Source organism: Nematolebias whitei, chromosome 19 (assembly GCF_014905685.2).
Source record: "Nematolebias whitei isolate Nwh7 chromosome 19, NemWhi1, whole genome shotgun sequence".
Lineage (NCBI taxonomy): Eukaryota > Metazoa > Chordata > Actinopteri > Cyprinodontiformes > Rivulidae > Nematolebias > Nematolebias whitei.
Window position 1 is genome coordinate 31,408,988 of NC_056516.1, and position 24,334 is coordinate 31,433,321.

Here is a 24,334-nt window from a genome sequence, read left to right on the forward strand (position 1 = left end):
CAGCAGATTTCACCAGTCATTCAGCAGATTTCACCAGTCATTCAGCTTTCTTCAAGCATCACACTTTCAGAATAAAGAAGGATTTTTTCACTAAACCTCGACTTAATTTGGGGTCAAAACATCAGATTTTCTTTTGCTCCGATTAAAAACGGAAGCATTTGGATTACAGGTTACAGATATCACAGATTAATTTACCAATTGTATTTATTTATTAACCTTTATTTAACTAGGTGAATCCCATTGAGATCAATGTTCATCAGGAACATTTTTACACCTTTAAAGTCTAATTTGAACAAAAAGAGCCATAACATCAGCTAAACTTTTTTTTTTTAAATTGTAATTCAATAAATTAATATTTTTTTTTGGATTCTGCAGATGATCTCGTCAAAACTGTCTTGACTGAATTTAGTCACGGCAGAGCTGCAGACACCTGACTCTGGAAACCTGAGCGGGTTTATTCTTTCATCTGTTTGAATTATTGAACGCACCTGCAAGGGACTGCACGCGCAGACATCAAAGGGTCCGGTGGTACGTGGGCTCGTGCGTTACTGTGAAAATGAGGAGAAAACTGGGGTTTTGACGAGTTTTCAGCTGAATCCAGGTTTGAACTGAATGAAATCATTTTCTCGGGGTGAATTAATCTTCTGGTCAGATCGAGGTACTTTTATCGATCGGTTATTGGAGATAATCTGGAGGCCCTGCGGAGATTGCCGCCCTCCCTCCCACCTCACCTCATCTCAGTGCTGCACCTACAGAGGCGCAGGGATGGATGATGGATGGATGATGGATGGAGGTGACAAAGGAAAGCGCCTCACCGTGTTTTTCTGACGACATGCCGCTGGATCTTCCTTCTCGGACGGTTTTGTTTCACTCCAGCTGCTGCTGAAAAGCCTCTCGATGATTCGGACTCTTTACTCCAAATAATCCATCATCAGGACGTCCTCATTTTAAAAAGACCCGCTTAAATATTCAAACGATAACAGGATGAATAAAACATAAAAATAAAAACCCGGAGGTGTTCGGTGTTTGGGTCCAGCTCGGTCTTCTCGCTTCTCTTTAATGAGCTTTTCATCCGCCGACACGTCGCTGCATTAAATGACACAGAGACCGGGTTGCCAGATAGGAAATCACGAAAAATCGTACGGCCGCTTTAAAAAGATCATATCAGCTGTATTTCTAACATCCTTCTACCAATATACCCACTGTCCCTCCACTGGACATGTCCAAACCATCTCAGTCTGGCCTCTCTAATTTAATCTCATTTGTTCAACCTGTGCTGTACCTCTGATGATCTAAGTTCTAATCTTATCTGCCACTTCCAGTTCTTCCTCCCGTCTTTTTGTCAGTGCCACTGTCTCCAGACCATACAACATAGCTGGTCTCACCATTGTCTTGTAAACTGTTTCCTTTGACAACACCCTTTTGTTGCAAATCACTCCTGAAACTTTTCTCCATCCACTCCATTTTTCTGAATAGCTTCCTGCACTTCACTATTCCACCACCAGGTTTCCTTATCAACCATTCTCTGCCCAGATGACACAACAAGCACCAGTCACTCTAATTACAGTTGCTGTAATAGCCCAGTCATTTTAGCACCCAGAGCCTTTAACAGCTCCTCTCTGAACTCATAACATTCTCAACTTCCACCATTTGCTCTTCTTCTCTGATTTTTCTCGTCTTCACAGCAACAGTCATGCTACACACAACCATCCGATGCTGTCTGGCCACGCGCTCCCCTTACGGTCTCCAATCTCCCTCAGGTTTCCTCTTCTACACTAAATGTAGTCGACCTGCATACTCCTTCCTCCACTCGGTGTTCCTCCCTCTTTTGGAAGTAAATGTTGACTAAAGCCATTTTCATTCTCTTGGCAAAATCCACCATCTGTCCTTCCTGGTTTCTTTCCTTGACACCAAACCCATCACTTCCTCATCTCCACCATTTTCTTCACCAACATGTCCATTCAGGTCTGCTCCGATCAGCTCAATTCAGTTTATTTCTATAGCGCCACGTCACAACAGAAGTCACCTCAGGGCACTGAACAGTCATTCATATACAGTACATTATAAAACAGTAGAAGTTAAGGAAGCTTGTTAAGGAATCCTATCCATCCATCAAAATTTTTTATATATCTGGCAACCCTGAAAAGAAAGCTTCCCTTTTCTTAAAGTGACATTTACATTATAACAATAGGGAGTCTTAACGCCTTCATGCTGCAACAAATCAGGAATCATTTCATAAATAAATAAAGATAGACAGATAAAGAATATTTTCCTAACAAAAATAACATATTCCCCTTATGAAAATCTTTAACAGCATCTTTTCCCCACGGGAAAGACACCTGTTGGCATTCCCACAATAATTTGATCATTTCTCACAGTTCTGGTGCATAAAGACTCATTTGAGGCCTTAATCAAAGATTGTTCTGCAGGCCCCGATCAAATCTGTGATCATGACTCTGATGACGAGGAGCAAGGCCAGGAACTTGTGATGAAAGGTGTTGTAGGGGAGCAAGAGTCAGAAGCTGAAGACAGAACGTGAACCATGCGGTGAAGAAGAATCCCACTGAGGCTGTTGTTCTGTCATAAATCTGCGTCTTCATCCCCACCAGAGCAGAAACATGGGTTCTCATCCAAAACAGTTCATATATTTGCACAGTCAGTGCCCACCATGAACCTTCCAACAAACGAGACACAGAAAGCGGAACGTTTGACAAACTGTCAAGACTCGATTGCTTTGTGAACTGAACCGCAAATTGGATGCGATTTGTGAGAATCGCAGGCCACTTGCGATTCGCTGGCAGGATGGCTCAGATCTCGGGGAGTACTCTCAGGCACGGATCAGCGGTGTGTCCACTTAATTTGGACGTTTTGGGATCTCTGAGAGGACCAGCAAAGACTCAAGGCAGACATAAATCAGTAAAGTTCTGACTGTCCCCAAAACAAACGTTTATCTGAATTCGACTCGTTGGCTGGTCTTGACAGGCCACCTTATCTCAATTCGCCTGGAGGCCTAGTAAATCGACGCTCTGCCCCGTCCCCTCTCCCACCAAGGAAGTCTGCGGACCTATCAGAGGGACCCGGCTGAATAAACATTGTGTCATGATTTCAGGACTCTTGAATTCTCTCTGGCGCTGTTCTAGGTCGACCTCGGCTCCCTCGAAAGTGTTTACGGATTTCACCAGAGGGAACTGATTGATTATACCATTCTTATCAGAACTCCTAAAGAGCCTTTGGAGTGTCCTTGGACACGCTCACCGCCCTTGTCGTCTCCCCTCCCCTGTGAAATGTCTGCATCAATATGTGCCTATGTGCGGGGTGTTTTTGTCAATTTCAGGCTTTCTTTTCTCGGCCATGGAATAAGAGCATGTTAGGATAATTTTTTGGGCCTCCAAATCCTGTACACGTGTCACTTTCATTATTTTTGTTAGTCTAAACAGGTCTCACATGTAAATGAGTCCTCGAGGCTCAGTGTGATTTATCTGTATAAATAAAGGTTGAATAAAAAAAAAAAACTGTGTACGTGTGTATTTCCTGCAGCAGAACAGATTTTATTAATGTGCAAAAATTTACAGTAAATGTCCTCACAGTCCGTACTTTGGTCTGTTAGTTAAAATCAAGACGTAAACGTGACTTTAGGCACCAGAAGATCTAAACATGTCCACATGTCTTCACGTCCTCACGGTGTGAACCTCTCAGTGGGTGTAGAGGGAGGCGGTGAAGACGATGTCCCTGCGGATGGCCAGCGAGGCCCGCTCCATCTTACTCCCCAGGACAGAGTCTCCCACGATGCGGGCGGCCTGTCGCACCTCCTTCAGCACCTCGTCCAGCCGCTGGATGCAGCGGACCACCGTCCCCTCCTGGACGTCTGTGAGCTGGGCGATCTCAGCAAACGGCTGGGACAAGAGGAGACGGGTTCATGTGAAACCCATGACAATATTTTATGTTTCCTAAAAAACAAAACAATCTGTCCACACAGTAAACATTGTTTTCATACAGTAGAATTGGGAGTTTTTATAAAACTCTCCGGGTCAATACTCACACCGGTTTTTTTTGTCTGTATGTTTTTAGAATCAGTTTCTGCACACTTTGCCATTTTATTCATTCTTACATCAGAAACATTCAGATCATTCAGGAGACAGGTGCTGTGGCTTTAGTATATATATATATATATATATATATATATATATATATATATATATATATATATAAAAAGAAATATTTTAAATTATTTTCAAATATTTTACCATAGAATACACTGACCTCTTTAAAAACATTACCGTAATCTCTTTGAAATGACTTCAGATTACTGGCTCTGTTTTTATCCTCCTATGCTACATTTAGTTTTAGCTATCATTTTGCTAGTTCCAGCTTTTAATTAGGCATTAGCTATTTTAGCTTTAAGCTAGCCTTTTTCTACTTTTAGCCTTAGCTACTTTTAACAAACTTTAGCTGCTATTAGCAAACTTTTAGCTACCCTTATGCTACACTTGGCTAGCATTTTCTTACTTTTTGCTTTTAGCTTCTGGCTAATGTTTTGCTACTTTAAGCTTATAGCTAGCTTTTGCTACTTTTAGTTACCCCTTTGCTACTTATACCTTAAAGCTACAATTTTGCTTCTTTTAGCTATCCTTTTAGTACTTTAATTTTTATTGAGTGTTCTGCATCTTTTAGCTTCTTATGCTACTATTAGCTAACTTTAGTTCATTTTAATTTTAGCATTTTGGTTTTCTTAGCAAACCTTTTGTTACTTTTGGCTTTTAGCTAACACTTTGCTGCTTTATTTAGCACTTTGTTAATTTTAGCATTTAGCTAACCTTTAGCTTAAGCTACATTTTTCAACGTCAATTTTTAGCAAACCTTTTGCTCCTTTTAGCTAGTTTTCTGCTTATTTTACCTGAAACAACTCACACTTCAGTTTAGCAGGAAATGCATTAAAAATGTCAATGTATACTCATAAAACATATTAATCTTATTTTTGGAACTAAATATTTATTATTTTGTTTGTTTTTGTAAAAAGTGAAAAATAATAAAGTTCATTTAAGAGATGGAAAAAAAACAACTTTTGAGTAACTCTTTCTTTAGGTTTTTCTCTAAAGGTTTTAAGAGGGATGTGTTAAAAATTGTGCAGACTTTATAAAATTGATTCCTTTAAAGGAGTGTGGTTCTGTGAAAGGTTTGGGCACAATTAATATCTTACCTGTTGTAGATAACTCTTTAAACCTCTTCAGTTTGAAGTAAAGTTTATTCTTACTGGACTGATGGGCTAACAGCTAGTCAGGAACGCTCGTTAATCCAGTCCGAATTAAACTTGATTTCTCCAAATGGATGTAATCAAAGAGCCATCTACAACAGGTAAGATATTAACTGTAAAACCACACTTTAAAAAAAATCTGAACTACCACTTTAACATGTTCTCACCTCCTGAATATTCTGAGACCTTGACCGAGCTGAACGATGTTTGCGCTACATATTCCTGCTTTACCAGAAGCAGTTTGGACCCAAAGTGCGACCCGGGTCAGAGTTCTTACCATGCCTCTGGCCCAGCAGTACACCACCTCAGTCAGGCCGAACTTCAGCTGGCCCACAAACTCTTCGGCCGTCTGAGGTAACCCACACTCCCGCTGCAGCTCTCCAATCCTCTTGGCCACCGACAGAACCCGATCGATGCCCTGCGAGCAGAAAGAAGTGAGCGTGCGCCACGTCAGACGACCGGATCGGCAGGCGGGTTCTGGGTTCTCCTCACCTCCTTCAGCGTGCTGGTGAGGTGCGGCTCCACCTGCGTGTTCTGGGCGAAGACCAGGCAGGACAGCAGGGCGGCGCTCTCTTCGGGCGCCAGCGGGCTCAGGACGTTCTCGAACAGCAGCTCGGTCAGCAGCAGCTCGTGGCTGCTGATCTGACAGGCCACCCGGCCCTTCAGCTGCACGGCGCCGCCGCCGTCCACGTACTGGAGCGACCGGAGCACCTGAGGGACGAGGGGGAGGGAGTAAGACTCTAAGACGAGCAGAACGTTCACGGGACTGAGCGTCCTGAGAACAAACACCTCATTAATAACCATAAAATGAGACAAAGACGTTTTAATCTTTGTGTCAAACTTTAGGATTTAGTTGTTTGGGTCTAGTTTTAGCCACGTTAGCAAGATGCAAAGACACAAACATGGATCGTTTGATGATTTTTGTCCGAAATGAAATATCTTCACTTCTATTTCTCTTCACACTGTTGTTTCACTGATTTTGACCTTTTGCAGTTTAACTGCTTCTGCATACTTTGTACTATTTTAGCTCTTTGAAAACCAAAATGTTCAGCTTGTTCAGGAGATGGGTGCTGTGACTTTTGTTTTTTGAAACTTTTACACTTTTAAAAACATTTACTTCATGTTTAACAATATATACTTGTATTAAAAAATATTTTCCTCAGAGAAACACATTCCTTTTAAACTAACTAGCTTGTTAGCTTTTTGCTACATTTACTTAGCATTTAGCTACTTTAGGCTTCAATTTAGCTACTTTTGGCTAGCATTTGGCTACTTTTAGGTTTTAGCTAGCCTGTTATAGTTGTAGCTAGCATTTTGATACTGTCAGCTAGTATTTTGTTACTTGTAGAATTTAGCTAGCCTTTTTTTAATTTTAGCTAGCTTTTAGCTACTTTTAGTCTTTAGTTAGTAATTTACCACTTTTAGATTTTTAGCTGGCTTCTAAGTTTTAACTAGCCTTTGATGTTTTAACATGCGTATTGTAACTTTTAGCTTTTAGCTAGCCTTTATCTACTTTTAGGTTTTAGCTAGATTTTTCTACTTTTAGCTTGCATTTTGATACTTTCAGCTAGTTATTTTATTTAGTAGATTTCAGCTGGCCTTTTATACTTTTAGCTACTTTTAGTCTTTAGCTAGCATTTTGCTACTTTAAGATTTTTAGCTAGCCTTTTACAACATTTAAGTCTTGGCTAGCCATTTGCTCCATTTTGTTTTCAGCTAGCCTTTGATACTTTTAACTTGTTTTGATTCTTTTAGCTTTTTAATAGCATTTTGGTATTTATTTCTTTTAGCAAGCTGTTCACTTCTTTTAAATTTGTATCTAGCCTTTTCCTACAATTAGCTTTTAGATACCGTAAATAACATTTGCTCATAGTACTTACAAGTAGGATTTTTAAAACTTATGGCTTTTAGTTATTATTTTGTCACTTTTAAAGAGGTGAAGGTCCAAACCTTGATCCTCTGGTGGTACTCAGGCAGCAGAGTCAGAGACTGATCCGACACAAGGAACAGCAGCCGGTCCAACTCCTCCTGAACACCCATCCTGTCTTTAATACGAGCAAACTGACACACACACACGGCACACACACACACACGGTCTGATAAGGCAGAACATCAAAATTATGATAAAAAATAGAAACAAGTAGATCTTGACTATCTGTCTATCTGTCTGTCTGTCTGTCTGTCTATATCTATATATATATATATATTCTTCTTTTTTTTTCAATTATTTAGCACCTGCTGCATATTTGTGCAGCCCAGAGCTGCAGGATAAACTTCCTGCTGCAGATGATCAGCTGTTCACAGTGCAGAACAAAAAAGTGGGCGTGGCCAAGAGCGCTTGCAGGTGGCAAAGAGCAGTGGAGGCAGGGAGGTGAAATCATGACATTCTGTGCTCTTTTAGAACGTTTAGAGTTTAGAAACATTGTTTACAATATTGCAAAAGTGTGGGAAAGGTGTATATATATATATATATATATATATATATATATATATATATGTGGATGGATGGATGGATATAGAGAGTGAATGAGAGAGAACAAAATGTCCTCAGAATTGATGGAGTGGTGAAAGAAAACAGGCACATTGAAAAATAAGTGTCTTTTTGTTCGGCTTTGATGTTAATCAACTGTTTAAATATTCAACCGGAGCACAAAAGGAATTTAATTTGATGCATTTATAAACAAACACTGGAACTGAAGCTTGTTGTTGTAGCATCTCCCAGAACTCGACTCTCTCATTATTAAATAGATCCCCCCCCCCCCCCCCCGCCCACCACCAACACCACCACACACCTGCTCGGCGAATGTGGGCGAGTGGATGCAGCTGAAAGCCCTCAGGCTCTCCTGCAGCGCTCGGAGCCTCATACATCCCTCCACCACGTCGACGCTCTTCAGCTGGAGGTCGTTCACGGGGTCGAGGGTCGCCACGCCGCCTGGGTTCGCCTCGGCCAATCGAAGGAGCTCCTGCGTCGCTGTGGAAATGGCCTGGCCTGGGGGGTCATTCCTAAACGAGAACAAAAGACGTTTTGCTCAGACAGACAGCTTGACTCATCCCAAGATCAAAACATGTAACATCGTTGGTTTTCTGGTTTCGTCTGGAAGTGAAGGGGGATAATAGTTTTGCTTGTGTCTGTGTGTTTGCCTGTAGTGTTAGCTAAATATCTAATGGACAAAATGACAGATTTTAATTAAACTCTCGGAAAGTATTGTAATTTCCGGGCTATAAGCCACTTCTTTTTTCATAAGCTTTGAACCCCGCGGCTTAAACCATGCTGCGGCTAATTTATGGATTTTTTTTTTCTGACAGGTTAACGAGCTTCATGCTGCCAAAACATTTAGCCTCGTCACACCCGGACGCTCACATAGCTGCCCAGTACTTGTCCCTCTTGGGGGGTGGGTCTTCGTAACTACTGTATTTTTTATTTTATTTTTAACCAGCCCTGTAACAGCCACTGTTCTGAAAAAAAACAACAAAAAAAAAACATTTACAAGTACTGTGCATATTTGTGTATGTTACTGATAAGTATTTAATAAAAAGTTTAAAAAATCTTCCTGTGTAAATGTCTCGTATTGCAACATGGACACCTACAGCTTATACATGAGCGTGGCCTATATGTGCATAAAATTATTATTTCCTTTGAAATTTAGTGGGCGTGGCTTATATTTGGGTGCGCTCGGTAGTCCGGAAATTACGATAATTACTGGACGTCGTTCCATAAGTAAGCAGGAATACGGATTTCAATTTTACAATAATTATTAATATACTTTTGTCACAACTGTTACAAAGGATTTAAAAAAAGCAGTGGAACAGTTGATGATGCAGATTTTTTTTATTTTTAGAATGGTTAGCAAGTTTCAGCAAACTATAGTGGAAGTCATAGATCTGTGATTGTCATTTTGTGGGTTGGAAGCTGAAAAGTTTATGACTTAAACAAAACAAAGACTCAATTAACAGACTGAAGTTTTGCCCCATAGTGTTGCGACAACTAGAAACCCATGAAGGGTCATTTAAATAAGTGATGCAGAGGAAGAAAAAAGGGACTGTTTTTGGGCCTAATTAAGAGCATTAGCTTCACGATTGGGGCAGTTTTTTGTTAAAAAAAAATGACAAATAGTGTAAAATTTATAGCTTTCTAAATGCTGTGCCAACAATTTCCAGAGGTAAGATCCTTCAGGTAATCTGAACCTTTTAATAATTAACACTTAAAAAGCAGGAGAAATAAAAAGTTCTCAGCAGGTTGTTATAATGTGATCGAGAATGAAAAAGATCAAACTGAAGACTAGAAACTTCAGCTGCTCGGTTAAATTGTAAAAAAAAACAAGAAATAAAAGCAACGTTGTGTAAGAAACTAAAGCTGCTGGTTCAGAAACGATCCCTGGGCTTGAAAACAGTTGGGAGGTGATTAAAATTGACGGCACCTGAACCGCGGCTGCTGCCTCTTGTTGTAGTTATCGATGATCCTGTCAGGAATCACTTTGAGGGTTTTCACCGTGATGGCTGAGATATCCTGAAGTTTCAGTTTCTGCACCGTGTGGCTGCATGAACCTGACACAAACAAGAAGAGAATCAGGAGAATAAACTACTCTGCAGGTGTTTTACTTGGATTAAAATGAGCATGGACGTAAAACCAAAATCAACTAGAAAAATTGCATTGTGAATGCTTATTGCAGAAGAACTTGCTGAAAAACAGCTGAAAGTAGCTATAAAACATTCTGAAATGTAGCTGAAATGAATAACTATCCTAAAGTAACAGAAGAAAGCAGAAATAACACATATTTGCTGAATTAAGTTTAAATAAGCAGAAATTAGCACAAAAATGAGGAACTTGGCTAAAAAAAGGCTGAAATTAGCCAATAATAGCTGAAAAGTACTAGCTGAAAAGACAAAAAGAAGCTTAAACTTCCAAAAAGAAGTAGCAATAACTGGAATGAGCTAAAAAAAACCCATGGAATTAGCTGAAAAAGCTAAGAATAACTTTAAAAGAGCTAAATAGTAGCTGAAAGAGCAGAAAAAGCTGAAAGGAGCATAACAAGCTGAAATTAGCATAAAGAAGTTAATTACTGGTAGGCTGAAAGAAGCAGAAATTTACATTAAAAACTTGAATTGATCTGAAAACAGCTGAAATTAGCAAAAAAAAAATGCTAAAAAGGTAACTGAAAAGGAAGAACAATCTTAAATTAGCAGAATAAAGCAGAAAGAAGTCATGTTTGTCCAATTAGGCTGAAAGAAGCAGAAATTAGCACAAAAAAGTGGAAATTATCTGGGAAAAAAAAAAAGCTGACATTAGCTAAAAACAGCTGAAAAGTAGCTACAACAACAGAAAGAAGCTTAAACTATCAGAAATAAGCTGAAAAGAGCACAACAAGCTGAAATTACCATAAAGAAATTAATTAGGTTGAAAGTAGCAAAAATTGCCATGAAAAACTTGAATTTATTTAAAAAGAGCTGAAATTTGCAAAAAATAATGTTTAAAAGGTAGCTGAAAATGTAGAACAAGCTGAAATTAGCATAAGAAAGCAGAAAGAAGATATGTTTGCCCAATTAGGCTGAAAGAAGCAGAAATGAGCACAAAAAAGTGGAAATTATCTGAAAAAAGCTGAAATGAGCAAAAAACAACTGAAAAGTAGCTAAAACAGCAGAAAAAAAGCATAAATTACCAGAAGAAAGTGAAGAGAGCACATTTTTGTTAAAGTAGACTGAAAAACGTTTAAATGAATCTGGAATTAGCTGAAAAAGCTAAAATTAGCATAAAAACAGCTACTGGTAAATAATAGCTGAAATAGCAGAAAAGCTGAAACTTGCAGAAATAAGCTGAAAGAAGCATAACAAGTTGAAATTAAGTGGAAAGAAGTTAGAAGAAGCTCACAAATGTTGTAGTTAGCATAAAGAATCTGAAAGGAGCACTAAACAGCTGAAAGTAACTGAAAAAATGTTGAAATTTGCACAAGGATGCTGAAAGAAGCTGAACCAGAACAAAATGTGAAAGGAAAAGTAAAAGGTTGTAAACAGATCTAAAGATTTGAAGGATGTAAAATGAGCTCAATTCATTTTCTATAAGGAAAAAAATGGCAGAAAAGGCTAAATATTTCAAAAAGCTAAAGTTGCAGCAATACCAAAAGTCACAGCACCCTTCTCCTTAACGAGCTGAATGTTTTGATTTATGAATTGTTGAAATAGCACAAAAAATGTGGAACGAGAAAAATGCTGAAAAACATCAGGAAGAGAACTGGATTACAACAGAGTGAATGCTTCATAAACATTCACACAATGAGTGACCAGAACCAGATGGACCTGCCTTCAGGGATGAACAGAGCCGTGTTTTGGAGGTGCACGAAAGCCGCGGTGTCGTTTCCTTTTCCGTCTCCCTCCTCGTTACCTTTCTCACAGATAACCAGGGCTGTAAAGGTGCGATTCACTGCGTCGCTGGACACCTGGAGACAAGGTGCACGGGTTGATCTGTGTCTCAAGCAGAAGTTTTTAGGTGATAAACCGTCTGCAGCTGTGACTAATCCAGAAGTCTGGATGTTTTACTTATCGAGACCGAGGAAACTGTTCACATCTTTCATGTTTGGCTGCTTTATTGTTGCTGCTTCGCTCGTTTAAGGCTTCAACATGGTGTCTGTCAGCACGCACAAAGCTGCTGGGACCTCCATCTTATACCATTCATCTGTGGTCGGGTTTCCAGCTCCTACTAGGGGACCCTGAAGTGTTCCCAGGCCATTGAATTCTAAGTCTGCCCTGAGGTCTTGTAACCAGTGGGGCGTGCCCAGAAATCCTCCAAAGGGAAGCATCCTAATCAGATGAACCCCCTCAACTGACCCGTTTTGATGCAGAGGAGCAGCGGCTCTACTCCGAGCTCCCCCTGGATCTCCTTCTCCATCTCTAAGGCTGAGCCCGGCCGCCTTTCGAAGGAAGCTCATTTCAGCCGCTTGCATCCAGGATCTGGTTCTTTTAGTCACAATCCAAACCTCAAGACCACAGGCGAGGGTTAGAACGTAGACAGATTAGAAAACCCAGAGCTTTACCTTTTGACTCAACTCTTTCGTCACCACGATCGACCGAAGCAACGCCCTCATTACATTGTTGTTTTAGTTCAGCTGCTCTACAGCGTTCAGCTCGTGGGAATGCAGTTTCACTTCTGTCCACCAGGAGGCGATAATGTTTTGCAACACCAGGAATTTGGTGCAACTTTTGTGTCCTCGTGACACCAAAATCATAAACTATCTAAATGTTGATGAGATCTCTGAACAAAATATCTCATTAAAACCAGCATCTTTGTTGGCTTACTTCTTCTGCTCATGGTCATCCTCGTAGTCATCTTTGTCAGCTGAGTCTTTGGCGCCACCTTGACTGCGCTTCTTGTTTACACGATCGACAAATTCAGTGTGGCAGGGCACTGGCTAAAGATTTACTTCAAGGCTCCCGTAGGTGCTTACAAATAACTCAAGTCCACATAAACAGGTCCCTCAGCACCAGAATGAAGCTCCCAAGTTTAAAGACTCTTCCCCAAATAAATAAACTCTAAAACAAATCACACGTTCAGGTCAGTGGAAAACATTTAGCAACCAAACAGAAGGACCAGCGACTTGAACGACATGCTGGGAGAATCTAACCTGACGGGTTGAAAATGAGCCGCGGGACCAAAACGTACCTGCAGGATAACTCCCAGCGCGTTCAGGTGCTGCTTGTTGTTGACGACGACGACTCGACCAACAGACAGAGCTTTCAGTCCGTTCACAGACTCCAGGATGGCTCGCTGAAATCAAAACAGCAGGAGGAAAACGTATAAAAAAAATTAAAAAGAAGCAAGTAGGCGTGCTAGTAAAAACGATTAATTTATAAGGTTCGGCCTATCATAAGCAAGTAAAACAGGATTCTTTTGAGTGCTTGAGTGCGAGGGGACCTGGAGGGCCTCTGTGGTGTTCCTCAGCTCGGTCACGGTGAGGTAATATGGTAAAATGTCCGACAGCTGGCCCTCGGTGTCCAGAGCAGGAAGAGATGCCAGCGTCTGCTTCAGCTGGCTGATCCTCTTCTCTTGTGCCTGCAGAGACATTTGAGTTCAGTATCTTCTTTTTGTAAAGATTCTTTGTTAATGGCAGAGCATGCTCCGTTACCTGAGTGTCTCTGTGGCTCTCTGAGAAGCTCCTCCTCATCATGTCGGTCACTCTGAGCGCTTCGACCCGCAGCAGGTTCAGGATCATGGTGTAGGTCAGCCTGAACTGGGACTGGAGGACGGTCGGTTTGCCCTGAGCCACACAAAGACAAAACTCTAGCAAGACACTGATTTATTCTGATTTATTCTGTGTTCTGGGAAAAAAATGAGTGTTTTTTATTTTGGTTGATGCAGAGAAGCTGAACAAGTCTGAGTTTCAGTGATGTGATGAAGGACGAGGACACAGACTCACAATCATTTCACAGCTTTGTTTTACTGTTTTTAGTTTTCTGTATGCTTTTAGCACTCTGACTACTTTGTACTATTTTAGCCACTTTGATATTTAAACATTCAGCTCATTCCAGAGATGCGTGCTCTGGTTTTTACTTTATTTATCAGGTCTCTCTTGTAAATGAGACCTCGAGACTTAGTGGGATTTACCTGTCTAAATAAAGGTTGAATGAATTTAACATTTATACTTTTCAAAATCTCACTTTAGTTACAAATATTTCCGCCATAGAAATACATGAAGCGCTCTTCAATTCCTTTAAAAACATCATTTCACTTTTTGTACCTTTGGCTTTTAGCTACTTTTAGCTTTTAGCCAGTATGTTACTTTTTGATTCAAGCTAAAATTTAGCTCCTTTCAGCTTTTACCGTTTTGCTCTACTTTGTTTAGGTAGTATTTTTCTATCCTTTTGTTACTCTGAGACAGTTTTTTGCTGTGTTTAGCTTTTAGCTAATCTTTTGCTACTGTTAGCTTTAAGCTGACATTTTTATACTTTGAGTTCCTAGCTAGCATTTGACTACTTTAAGCTTTTAATCAGCCTTTTGATACTTTGTCTTTAGCTAGCCTTCTGCTACCTTTATCCTCTAGCTAACCTTTTGCTACTTTAGCTTCAATTTATATCTGATATTTTAGTTTTTAGTAAGTATTTGCTACGTTAAGATTCAAGTTAGCATTTTGCTACTTTTAATCTTTAGCTAGCCTTCTGCTGCATTTAGCTAGTCTTTTGCTACTTTTGTCTTCTAGCTAACCTTTTGCTACTGTTAGCTTCAATTTAAAACTGATCTATTATAGCTTTTAGCAAGTACATTTTAGCAAGTACTTTTAGCAAGTAGCTAGCTACTGCTAGCTTCAATCTAAAACTGATCTGTTTTAGCTTTTAGTGACTATTTTGCTACTTTAAGATTCAAGTTAGCGTTTTGCAACTTTCAGCCTTTAGCTAGCCTTCTGTACATTTAGCTAGCCTTTTGCTTCTTTTATTCTTTTGCTATTGTTAGCTTCAATCTAAAACTGATCTATTTTAGCTTTTAGCAAGCATTTTGTTACTTTAACATTTAAGTTAGCATTATGCTACTTTTAGTTTCTAACTAGCAGTTTGGTCTGTTTAGCTTTATGCTAGCATTTTAGCTAGTGTTTGGCTTCTTTCAGCATTTTCACAGAAAATCTGATTCTTCTAGTTTGAGTGTAATTTTCTGCACATCTAAGAGTTAAAACTCTCCTGAACTGACGTTAGTTTGCGGTTCAGGAGTTTAAATAAATGTGTTGCTGGGCTCATTTACAAAAAGTAAAAAGTGCGCATACGTTTTTATTTATATGTTTTTAGCTTGTAAAAGTTTATTAACAAGACAAAACTTATGGCACACTGAATATGTAAATCCTGTTTTTGAGACTTTTCTTCTTGTACGTTATAAAAACGAATCGGGGAGAATGACAATCTGGACAGAATGAGGATTATTTAACGTTGACGATCGGGATGGAACTAAACTGAAACAGAAAGCCTGAGCGGAAACAGTTTACTCCCCGGAGCGATTAAAAGTTAAAAATTTTAAATCAAAGGCAGAGTTAATGAGCAGAGATCTGTTTCCTCTCGATTGATCAGGGGAGGTTAAAAAAAAGCCGAACGCTCGGGTTCACTCATTCAGGCGTTAGGAGGACTCACCATCATCATGGCGTGCAGATCTGCCATCTCATGAACGCCGGATTTACACAAAATGATGACCGTGCCGGTGGCGTCCAGACCTCTCCTTCCCGCTCGGCCCGCCATCTGAATATATTCGCCTTGAAATACAAAGTGCAACACACAAAAAAAATGCTGTTTAAAAAAACAAAAGAGAACTATTGTTTGTGATGAACTAAAGAAAAACGGGGAGATGGATGTGGAAACCTGGCAACAGGTTTCTGAAGCCGGTGCCGTCGTGCTTCCTGATGTTGTCAAACACCACCGTCCTGGCGGGCATGTTCACCCCCATCGCAAACGTTTCCGTGGCGAACAACACCTGGGAAAGGAGAGGTTTAGACGCTTTAACACAAGTTGTTGTTTTATTTAAATCCAAGGTGGCGGTTCTTCCGCTCTGACTCGCCTTCACGAGACCTCGGGAGAAAAGCATCTCGATGACCTCCTTCAGGATGGGCAGGATCCCGCTGTGATGAACGGCGATGCCTCGTTTCAGAAGGTCCCGCATGAGCAGAATCTGAACCGACAGGTCTGATTAGTACATCGTCCGGCTCACTGTCTCATATTTACTGCTTGAAGAGCGACAATGTCTGAAGAAAACTCATCAGTGGTTGTACATCTAAAACTGATTAGCTCTGTTAAAGATGGCCACCACAGCTAATCGAGCTTAAACAAAATAGCTGAAACTCAGTCAGTTTTATAGATATTGATCTAAATTTGGCGTGGTAGTAGCTGAGAGTTATCCCAGCTTGTGTTGCGTTATGAGTTTGAAACTTTGCTGTTACCTTTTGGGAGTGAACTCCGTCTGTTAGCAAAATATCTCACAAGCCAGAGAATGGATATTAATGAAACTTTCAGAAAGTAACGACTGGACGTGCATCTACAACTGATCGACTTTTGGAGTCAGCTCAATTCAAGATGGCCGCCACAGACAGCTGAATATAAAAAACACGTTAATGGCCGCAGCTCCACCAACTTTATGGATAATGAGCTAAAGTTTGGAGTGGAAGTAGCTGAGCATCGCCCCCAACACATACTCTGAGCTCATTTGTGTGCGATATCTTTGCCTAAAACCTAGGACATTAACAGGTTGGGTAAATTACGTCTGTTAGCAAAATATCTCGTGAGCCACTGGACAGAGTTCAATGAAACTCTTAGGAAGCAATCACTGGATGTACGTTTACAATTGATTAACTTTTGGAGTCAACACAATTCTGGAATACCCACACAAACACAAGGAGAACATGCAAACTCCACAGAAAGTCCCCAGGTCAAACATGGGGATTGAACCCAGAACCTTTTTGCTGTGAGGCAACGGTGCAAACCACTGATACATTGCGCTGCCCATGCATGAGTTTGTGTATAAAATTGTTTTTAAGGTTTGACTAAAATAGCTATAAATATAAATATTTTGCCTGCGTATTGCTCGGCGAAAGATACGTTTTTTCTTTTTACATTTCAGCAAAGCTCAGCAGTTTGTTTACCTGTGGCAGCTGCCGGTCTCCTCCTCGGAGGCGACTGAGGCTCTTCTGGAAGAACGAGTGAATCTCGGCCTTCTCTATGGAGGTGGTGAGGTCCATGGAGTCCAGCGAGCGGGCGTTCTCATCGCACCGCGCCCGAGAGAAAGTAAACGCCACCACCGGGGTCTGCTGCCGCTGGGACAGGAAGTGCAGGAGGGCGAGCCACACCGCTCGGTCCTGGAGGGAGACATGCGGTAAAACACGAAAACCAAGAGGCGGCGAGGCGACAACAGCGAACTACCTGACTGGCCGAGGTGTTCTGAGAAGTGTTTTTAGCGCCGAATGACTGAGCGTGTTTGCTGGTGCGCTCCTTCTTGGCATCGACTGCGGCGTAGTACCTGAACCGGAAAACAACGTTCCTTAAATACAAAGAGCAACAACCAGTCGGTGTGGAGCCTTGTGTCAAAGCCGCACCCTTTGGTGAGGAAGTTTCCTGCAGCGTCCACCAGCAGGAACATCTCCTTCTGGGTCTTGGTGCTGTTTCCGGTGTACAGGTGATGCTCCAAAGGGACGGGCCTCTTCATGGTGCTGATCACGTAAATGTGCCTCTTCTTGATACGACTGTTGGGGCACAACACGATGCTCGTGAGAGTTTTAGAATGCAAACCAGCTGCTTATAGGTTGGGGCTATATATATATACGTATATAGGCTTGATTCTTGGGGTCCCACAGGGCTCGATTCTTGGACCCCTTTTATTTTCACTCTATCTGCTGCCTTTGGGCTCTATCCTGAGGAAACACGGTCATTCGTTTCATTGTTATGTTGATGACTGTCATATTTATTTGCCCTTGAAACAACAGTTCCTAACAGTTCCTGCTCCATTCACCCTCTGTTAAAATGTCTTGATGACATCAAGGCATGGATGGCTTCAATTTTTTCCTCCCTTCACTGGCTTCCTGTGCATGTCAGAATTTATTTTAAAATTCTCATATTACTCTTTAAGTGCATTAATGGCCTTGCACCCTCGTCTCTGACCTACTTCAACCATTTGTTTCTTCTCAGGTGCTGAGATCACCTGACCAGCTGCTTTTGGTTGTACCAAAAACCAGGTTGAAGCTCAGAGGAGATCAGGCTTTTTCAGCCATTGACCCTAAACTTTGGAACAATCTGCCTCTCAACATTAGACAGGGTCACTTCACTTCGTGTTTTTAAATCTCTCCTAAAAACAATGCTGTTTTTACTCACATTTAAAACAGTTTGATATCATTTAGTATTTCATTGTTTTCTCATTGTTTATGTGTTTTCATTTTTGATGCATTTAATTACATCTTGTTATTTTTAATTACTGTCTTTGATCTTATTGTTAAGTACCTTGGTAACAGTTGCTGTTTTAAATGTGCTTTATAAATAAACTTGACTTGTTTAACACTCAGCGTCACTGAGGTCTTACCCGATCCACTCGCTGAACTCCAAGGCGTTGGGCACGGTGGCGCTCAGGAGAATGATGCTGACGTGGTCGGGAAGCATAATCAACACCTCCTCCCAGACGACCCCCCTCTGAGGAAAATACAGAGTAACAAATAATATTCCTCCATGTCATCGACGAAACAAGTAAATAAATAAATAAAAATCAGGAAGGCTGCCTGACATCTGCGTCGTTGATGTAGTGGACCTCATCGAAGATCACCCACTCCAGGTCCCTGATGACCTCTGAGCCGTTGTAGAGCATCGACCTGAGAGCAAAGAGATGTTTCACATTCGTTACAAACATCCTGCCGACATCTTTAACACGGAGGGGACAAAACGTACCGGAGGATCTCCGTGGTCATGATGAGACAAGAAGACTCAGGACTGAGCTGGACGTCCCCCGTCAGGAGTCCAACGTCCCCGAAGGTGGCTTTAAAGTCCCTGAACTTCTGATTGGACAGAGCCTTGATGGGAGATGTGTAGATGGTCCTACAGTCGCCAAGACAGCAGAAAATGAGAAAACAGAGTCGCTCCTTCACTTTATTCATCTACGATCTATAAAAAGTCACTGTTGTGTGTCGAACTGACTCGTTGAGTGTTACAGACAAATAGAAGATTCGGGAAAGATCTCCAGGTTTTTAAAATTTATTTATTCGCTTTAAAAATCAGCTGAATCTCATCAAACTCTACGCTGCTACGGCAGGAAGTAAGAAAGCAGATAAATAAGCATCAAGTATTACATTTTTTTTTTATTTAAACCTGACATCATATTAAAACACAGACTGTCAAAATATTTCAACAAACATATATTTATATATATTTGTTATATTTATAACCAGTTGTGAGGAATATTTGTGTATTCTTCAAGTTGGGGGAACTATTCAATTAAACTGATCAGGGGGCCACAGTTACTGAAAGCCAGCAGCACAGGGGCCAAACATCCAGCGGTTAGTCATTATGTAAATAAACCAAGTATTACAACGATCTGTTACCTTTTAAATTTGTTTATTTTGTTGCATTGAATCATAAATGCAACTAGAGAGACTGCATTTCCTGTGAAAATGCAGTGTGAATGCTTATTGCAGAAGAACTTGCTGAAAAACAGCTGAAATTAGCAACAACAAAAAAATGCTGAAATGTAGCAGAAATGGAAGAACAAGCCTAAGTTAGTAGAAGAAATCAGAAAAGACACATTTATGCTGAATTCGGTTTAAATAAGAAGAAATTACATAAAAATTAGGAAATTTGCTTAAAAAAGGCTGAAATTAGCAAAAATGAGCTGAAAAGTAGCTGAAAAGGCATAAAGAAGCTTAATATACTAGAAGGATGCAAAAAGAGCTGAAATAAGCTAAAAAAAAACAAATTAGCTAAAAAATACTGAATTAGCATAAAACAGCTAAACAGTAGCTGAAATAACAAAGTCCATGCTCAATAATCCAGGTATACAATCCAACATTTTTCAGTCAGGTCATCTGGACAGTTTCTTTTTTTGTGCTGAAACGTTTCGCCTTTGGTCCGGAAGGCTTCATCAGTCAAGGAAACACAACAAAACTGATTCTTCCCCCAACAGCTTACTCCAAAGTGGAACAAACCAGTTCTGCTTGTGATAAGTTGGTCTCTTTGGTATGCCCCCTCCTCCATTGCCGGCCCTCTTCCTTGTTGACAGCAGAACTGGTTTGTTCCACTTTGGAGTAAGCTGTTGGGGGAAGAATCAGTTTTGTTGTGTGTTTACTTGACTGATGAAGCCTTCCGGACCGAAGGCAAAACGTTTCAGCACAAAAAAAAACAAAAAAAAAACTGTCCAGATGACCTGACTGAAAAATTTTGGAGTAGCTGAAATAGCAGAAAAAGCTGAAACTAGCAGAAATAAGCTGAAAGGAGCACAACAAGCTTAAATTAGCAGAGAAACGGTGATTACTGGTAGGCTGGAAGTTGCAGAAATTACCATGAAAAACTTGAATTTATCTAAAACAGCTAAAATTAGCTAATTTTTTTTAAAAAAGGTAGCTGAAAAGGACAAGCTTAAATTAACAGAATAAAGCAGAAAGAAAATGTTTGCTGAATGAAGCAGAAATGAGCACAAAAAAGTGGAAATTATCTGAAAAAAGGAGACATTTGCAAAAAAGAAAACAGCTGAAAAGTAGCTAAAAAAAATCAGAAATAAGCTTAAATTTCAAGAAGGGTTAGGATTAGGGTTAAAATGTATTTTAAAATAGTTATGATAGGGTTGAAATAGCTTGAAAACTGCAGGATGAGAAAGAAGTTTAAAAAAAAGTACGGAAGAAAAATGGATCTCAATATTCTTACGAAGCATTCACACTATAAACAGAACCCAAAACCCAAACCAGAACTAAAAAAAAATAAAAAATAAAAATTATGACCTCATTGGCATGCAGGACCGAAGTCACACACGGGCCGGAAGTGGCCCGTGGACCACCAGTTGAATAGCCCTGCTCTAAAAGGTGAAAATAGCTTTTTCTTATAAAAGGAAGTTTGGACAAAATGGATTCAATTTTATGAAAGAAACTAAATAAAAAAAGAAGAAAAAAAAAGAATTAAAACCATTTTATGTTGAACGAATGTCATTTATATCTACGGTCTTTAAAGCAGAAATCAAAATGTAGAAAATAGTTTACTCTAGCACCATCCAGTGGATCATTTAAACCCACGCTAACATAAAAAAAACCCCAAATCATAGTTTGGAGGATTGCTGGGGTTTAGTTTAACATCCAAACAGGACAGGAAGCACCTTTTAACAAGTCCAACCAAAATCCCAACAGTTATAACAAGAATAAATAAATATTTATTACATTCTGACATGTAAAGTACTCAAATTGTAGTACCTAAATGTAAAAACAAAATGCAAATAAACTGATTTTATTGTGATTTTACTTGATAAATGCTTTAAAAAAAAACACCTGGTTTTATGTTAAGAGTAATGAGAGTTTTCTCTGGTTGTAATAAAGTTAAACTGGAAATTATCTGAAGCTTCGGAGCATTTTCTCCATCTTGCTGTTTTTACTGATAACAGTAGATATGTAGATTAAAGCGTCTCGCTCAGTTTGTTTAGTTTGGAAACACAAACGGAGGCGGGCGGCGATTACTTGATCCTGACACACACCTTGTCATGTGCTTCTGTGACAGCGCGATGGCGTACTCGGCCACCACCGTTTTCCCGGCCGACGTGTGCGCAGCGACGAACACAGAGTCGTGAGCCTCCAGCCTCAGCACCGCCTGCTTCTGGAAGGTGTCCAGCTCAAAGGGCCACTGAGGGAGCAGATCAGAGTCGTCAAATGCAGACAGAGGAGGGAGAAAAATAAACTGAGGGTCTGCAACCTCTGGCTCTGGGGCCACATGAGGATCTGGTTCCTGCAGCTTTGGCCAAAAATACAGGAAATTAATATTTTTAGAACCCAAGTAGGAAAGCTTGGTAGATTTCTGCACTCTGTGAGTAAAATTTCTCTTTCCAAATTATATTAAATTAAAATCAATTAATCCAGATGTTATCCTGTTTACCGCTTTGTTAGTTTAATGTCCAACCGCACAGTGTGGTTTTTCTAAATTACGAAGGGCGGTTTAGAAACCATTCACGAGCAGAGTTATTAAATCAGATGTTCTACAAACATATGCAATCTGAGAACAAACACAACATAAAAAGACTTGTTTTTAATAAAAAACTTAACCAGTTAAAATAAATGAAGGAAGGACTTATTACTTTCCACAAATATTATTGAGCATGCATCAGGATATATTTCCACAAATATATTAAGGACTCCCACAGGCCTCCATGTTTCTGTGTTTAAATTTTATTTAAGAGGGTTTACACAAAATATTTTTCCCTTCCCCATAAGATCTCAGTCTTTGCCCTTGTCATTCAATTTAAAAACATGCTGATAAATATCAACAGTCCTTTTCAGAATGAAACAAACTATTTTCTACACATGTAATATTTACCGTATTTTCCATTTATCCTGATGCATGCTCAATAATACAGGTAGAAAAATCCAAATAAAAGTTAAATCTGGTCCTCTGGACATTCAAAAAACAAAACAAAGCAAAACAACAAAAACATGTAGAAACGTTTCGTCTTTCATCCAAAATACTTCCTCAGTCTGAGGTGCTGTATTCAGCTGAGTCTTATAAATAGCACCTTGTCAGAGTGGATCAACCAGTTTGCTGTTGACAACCAAAACCATTGTATAAGTCACTCCGGAGTACAAGTCACATCAGTCAAAAAAGCATCATGAAGAAGAAAAAAAAACATATAAGTCGCTTCGGCATATAAGTCACATTTATTATGTATCACCGCTGACCCATCAAGTTCATGATGCTTTTATTTAATGGTCAAACAGCTTCATTTCGCCTGGGTGGCGCAGCACCATCCATCCATCCATCGCGGATGGAGCCGCTAGCTCTCCAGCATTCCTCCGTCTACACCAGCTAAGTGAAGCGAGCGAACGGGAGGACTCGCTGTTGCAGTTCTTAGAAATTTAAAGCGTCAGTCAAAAAAAAGTTGTGTTATAGATATGGAAAAAAAAATATATATATATATATATAAGTCGCAGGATTGACAAATCTATGCAAAAAAACTGCGACTGATACTCCGGAAAATACGGTATATAAAGCTTGAGATACAGTTGTGTTATTTCAACTTTTATCACAGTCGTTAAATTGATTTTGTGGCTGCAGAAACTATTAAAATTGGATTAAGAACTGTCCAACGCATTATTAAAAACTGGAAGGATAGTGGGGATCCATCGTCTTCGAGGAAGAAATGTGGCCGGAAAAAAATCCTGAATGATCGTGATCGGCGATCACTTAAACATTTGTTGAAATCAAATTGAAGAAAAACAACAGTAGCACTCAGGGCTGTGTTTAATAGTGAAAGTAAGAGCATTTCCACATGCACAAGGCAAAGGGAACGACAGGAATTGAGACTGAACAGCTGTGTAGCCTTAAGAAAACCACTAATCAGTGAGGCTAACCGGAAAAAAAGGCTTCAGTTCTATTTCGTATAGGCTTTGCCCTTTAAGGCTATCGCTAGTGCACATGTGTCAAACTCAAGGCCCGCGGGCCACATCCGGCCCGCCATACAATTATATCCGGCCCGCAAAATCGTTTTGTATATCTGTTTTTAATGGCCCTGTGACATGACGCCCCAATAACACACACTACAAATCCCATGATGCAGTGCAATTGCCGCCAACGGCAAGCCGCGGTTCAAATTCGCGGTCTGCTGATGTATACGAGCTAATATCAAATCAAAGCTAGACCTCAACAATGGCCAAGAGAAAAATTGATTCTGAAAACCGAGGCTTTCAAAGCCGGTGGGAGAATGAGTATATGTTTACTGAAATTGCAGGTAAACCAGTGTGTCTCCTTTGCAGGAGTAATATTGCTGTAATGAAGGAGTATAACCTAAGACGGCACTACGAGACGAAACATGAGAACAAATTCAAAAACCTGAGCACAGGACAGAAGCTACAAAAGGTAGAGGAGTTGAAGAAGAATTTGACATCCCAGCAGACGTTTTTCACCAAAGCAAAATCACAAAGTGAAGCTGCTGTGAAAGCAAGTTTCATTGTGGCCGAAGAGATCGCCAAATCAGGACGGCCGTTTACCGAAGGGGGAATTCGTAAAGAATTGTATGATGAAAGTGTGCGACGTCCTTTGTCCAGATAAAACGCGAGCGTTTGCAAATGTAAGAAGCCACCCTCTCATCTACTGGGGAAAACTCCAACATACAGGCACCAAGTCGGGGGGCTACAAGTAGACCCACACCAGCTCAACACCTCTCACCAGGGGCAACTCCAGAGTGGAATAAGGTCCAACCCCTCTCAAGGAGATCAGTTCCAGAGCCCATGCTGTGCGTCAAGGTGAGCCCAACTATATCTAGTCGATACCGCTCAACCTCGCGCACAAGCTCAGGCTCCTTCCCTGCCAGAGAGGTTACATTCCATGTCCCAAGAGCTAGCTTTGATAAGCCAGGGTCAGAGCGCCAAGGTCACCGCCTTCGGCCACTGCCCATAGCATCATGCACCC

The 24,334-nt window shown here is 40.4% G+C and overlaps 2 protein-coding genes across 2 annotated transcripts in view; both read right to left on the reverse strand.

Moving 5' to 3' along the window:
* prrt1 (proline-rich transmembrane protein 1) overlaps positions 1–1,052 on the reverse strand; it is an 11,263-nt gene extending 10,211 nt beyond the window's left edge. The window contains exon 1 of the mRNA XM_037692932.1: positions 816–1,052. Within this exon, the coding sequence (XP_037548860.1) occupies positions 816–834 (19 nt within the window). The 5' untranslated portion in view covers positions 835–1,052. The remainder of the gene's footprint in view (positions 1–815) is intronic.
* A 2,475-nt stretch (positions 1,053–3,527) lies between these two features.
* skiv2l (SKI2 homolog, superkiller viralicidic activity 2-like) overlaps positions 3,528–24,334 on the reverse strand; it is a 72,534-nt gene continuing 51,727 nt past the window's right edge. The window contains exons 10-29 of the mRNA XM_037692930.1: positions 21,414–21,559; positions 18,635–18,781; positions 18,474–18,558; positions 18,276–18,382; positions 17,299–17,445; positions 17,126–17,222; positions 16,849–17,061; positions 15,771–15,881; positions 15,575–15,686; positions 15,350–15,468; positions 13,366–13,497; positions 13,155–13,292; positions 12,903–13,007; positions 11,547–11,682; positions 9,670–9,796; positions 8,044–8,254; positions 7,202–7,312; positions 5,744–5,962; positions 5,529–5,669; positions 3,528–3,893 (exon numbers count right to left, since the gene is read on the reverse strand). Of these exons, the coding sequence (XP_037548858.1) occupies positions 3,693–3,893; positions 5,529–5,669; positions 5,744–5,962; positions 7,202–7,312; positions 8,044–8,254; positions 9,670–9,796; positions 11,547–11,682; positions 12,903–13,007; positions 13,155–13,292; positions 13,366–13,497; positions 15,350–15,468; positions 15,575–15,686; positions 15,771–15,881; positions 16,849–17,061; positions 17,126–17,222; positions 17,299–17,445; positions 18,276–18,382; positions 18,474–18,558; positions 18,635–18,781; positions 21,414–21,559 (2,805 nt within the window). The 3' untranslated portion in view covers positions 3,528–3,692. The remainder of the gene's footprint in view (positions 3,894–5,528; positions 5,670–5,743; positions 5,963–7,201; positions 7,313–8,043; positions 8,255–9,669; positions 9,797–11,546; positions 11,683–12,902; positions 13,008–13,154; positions 13,293–13,365; positions 13,498–15,349; positions 15,469–15,574; positions 15,687–15,770; positions 15,882–16,848; positions 17,062–17,125; positions 17,223–17,298; positions 17,446–18,275; positions 18,383–18,473; positions 18,559–18,634; positions 18,782–21,413; positions 21,560–24,334) is intronic.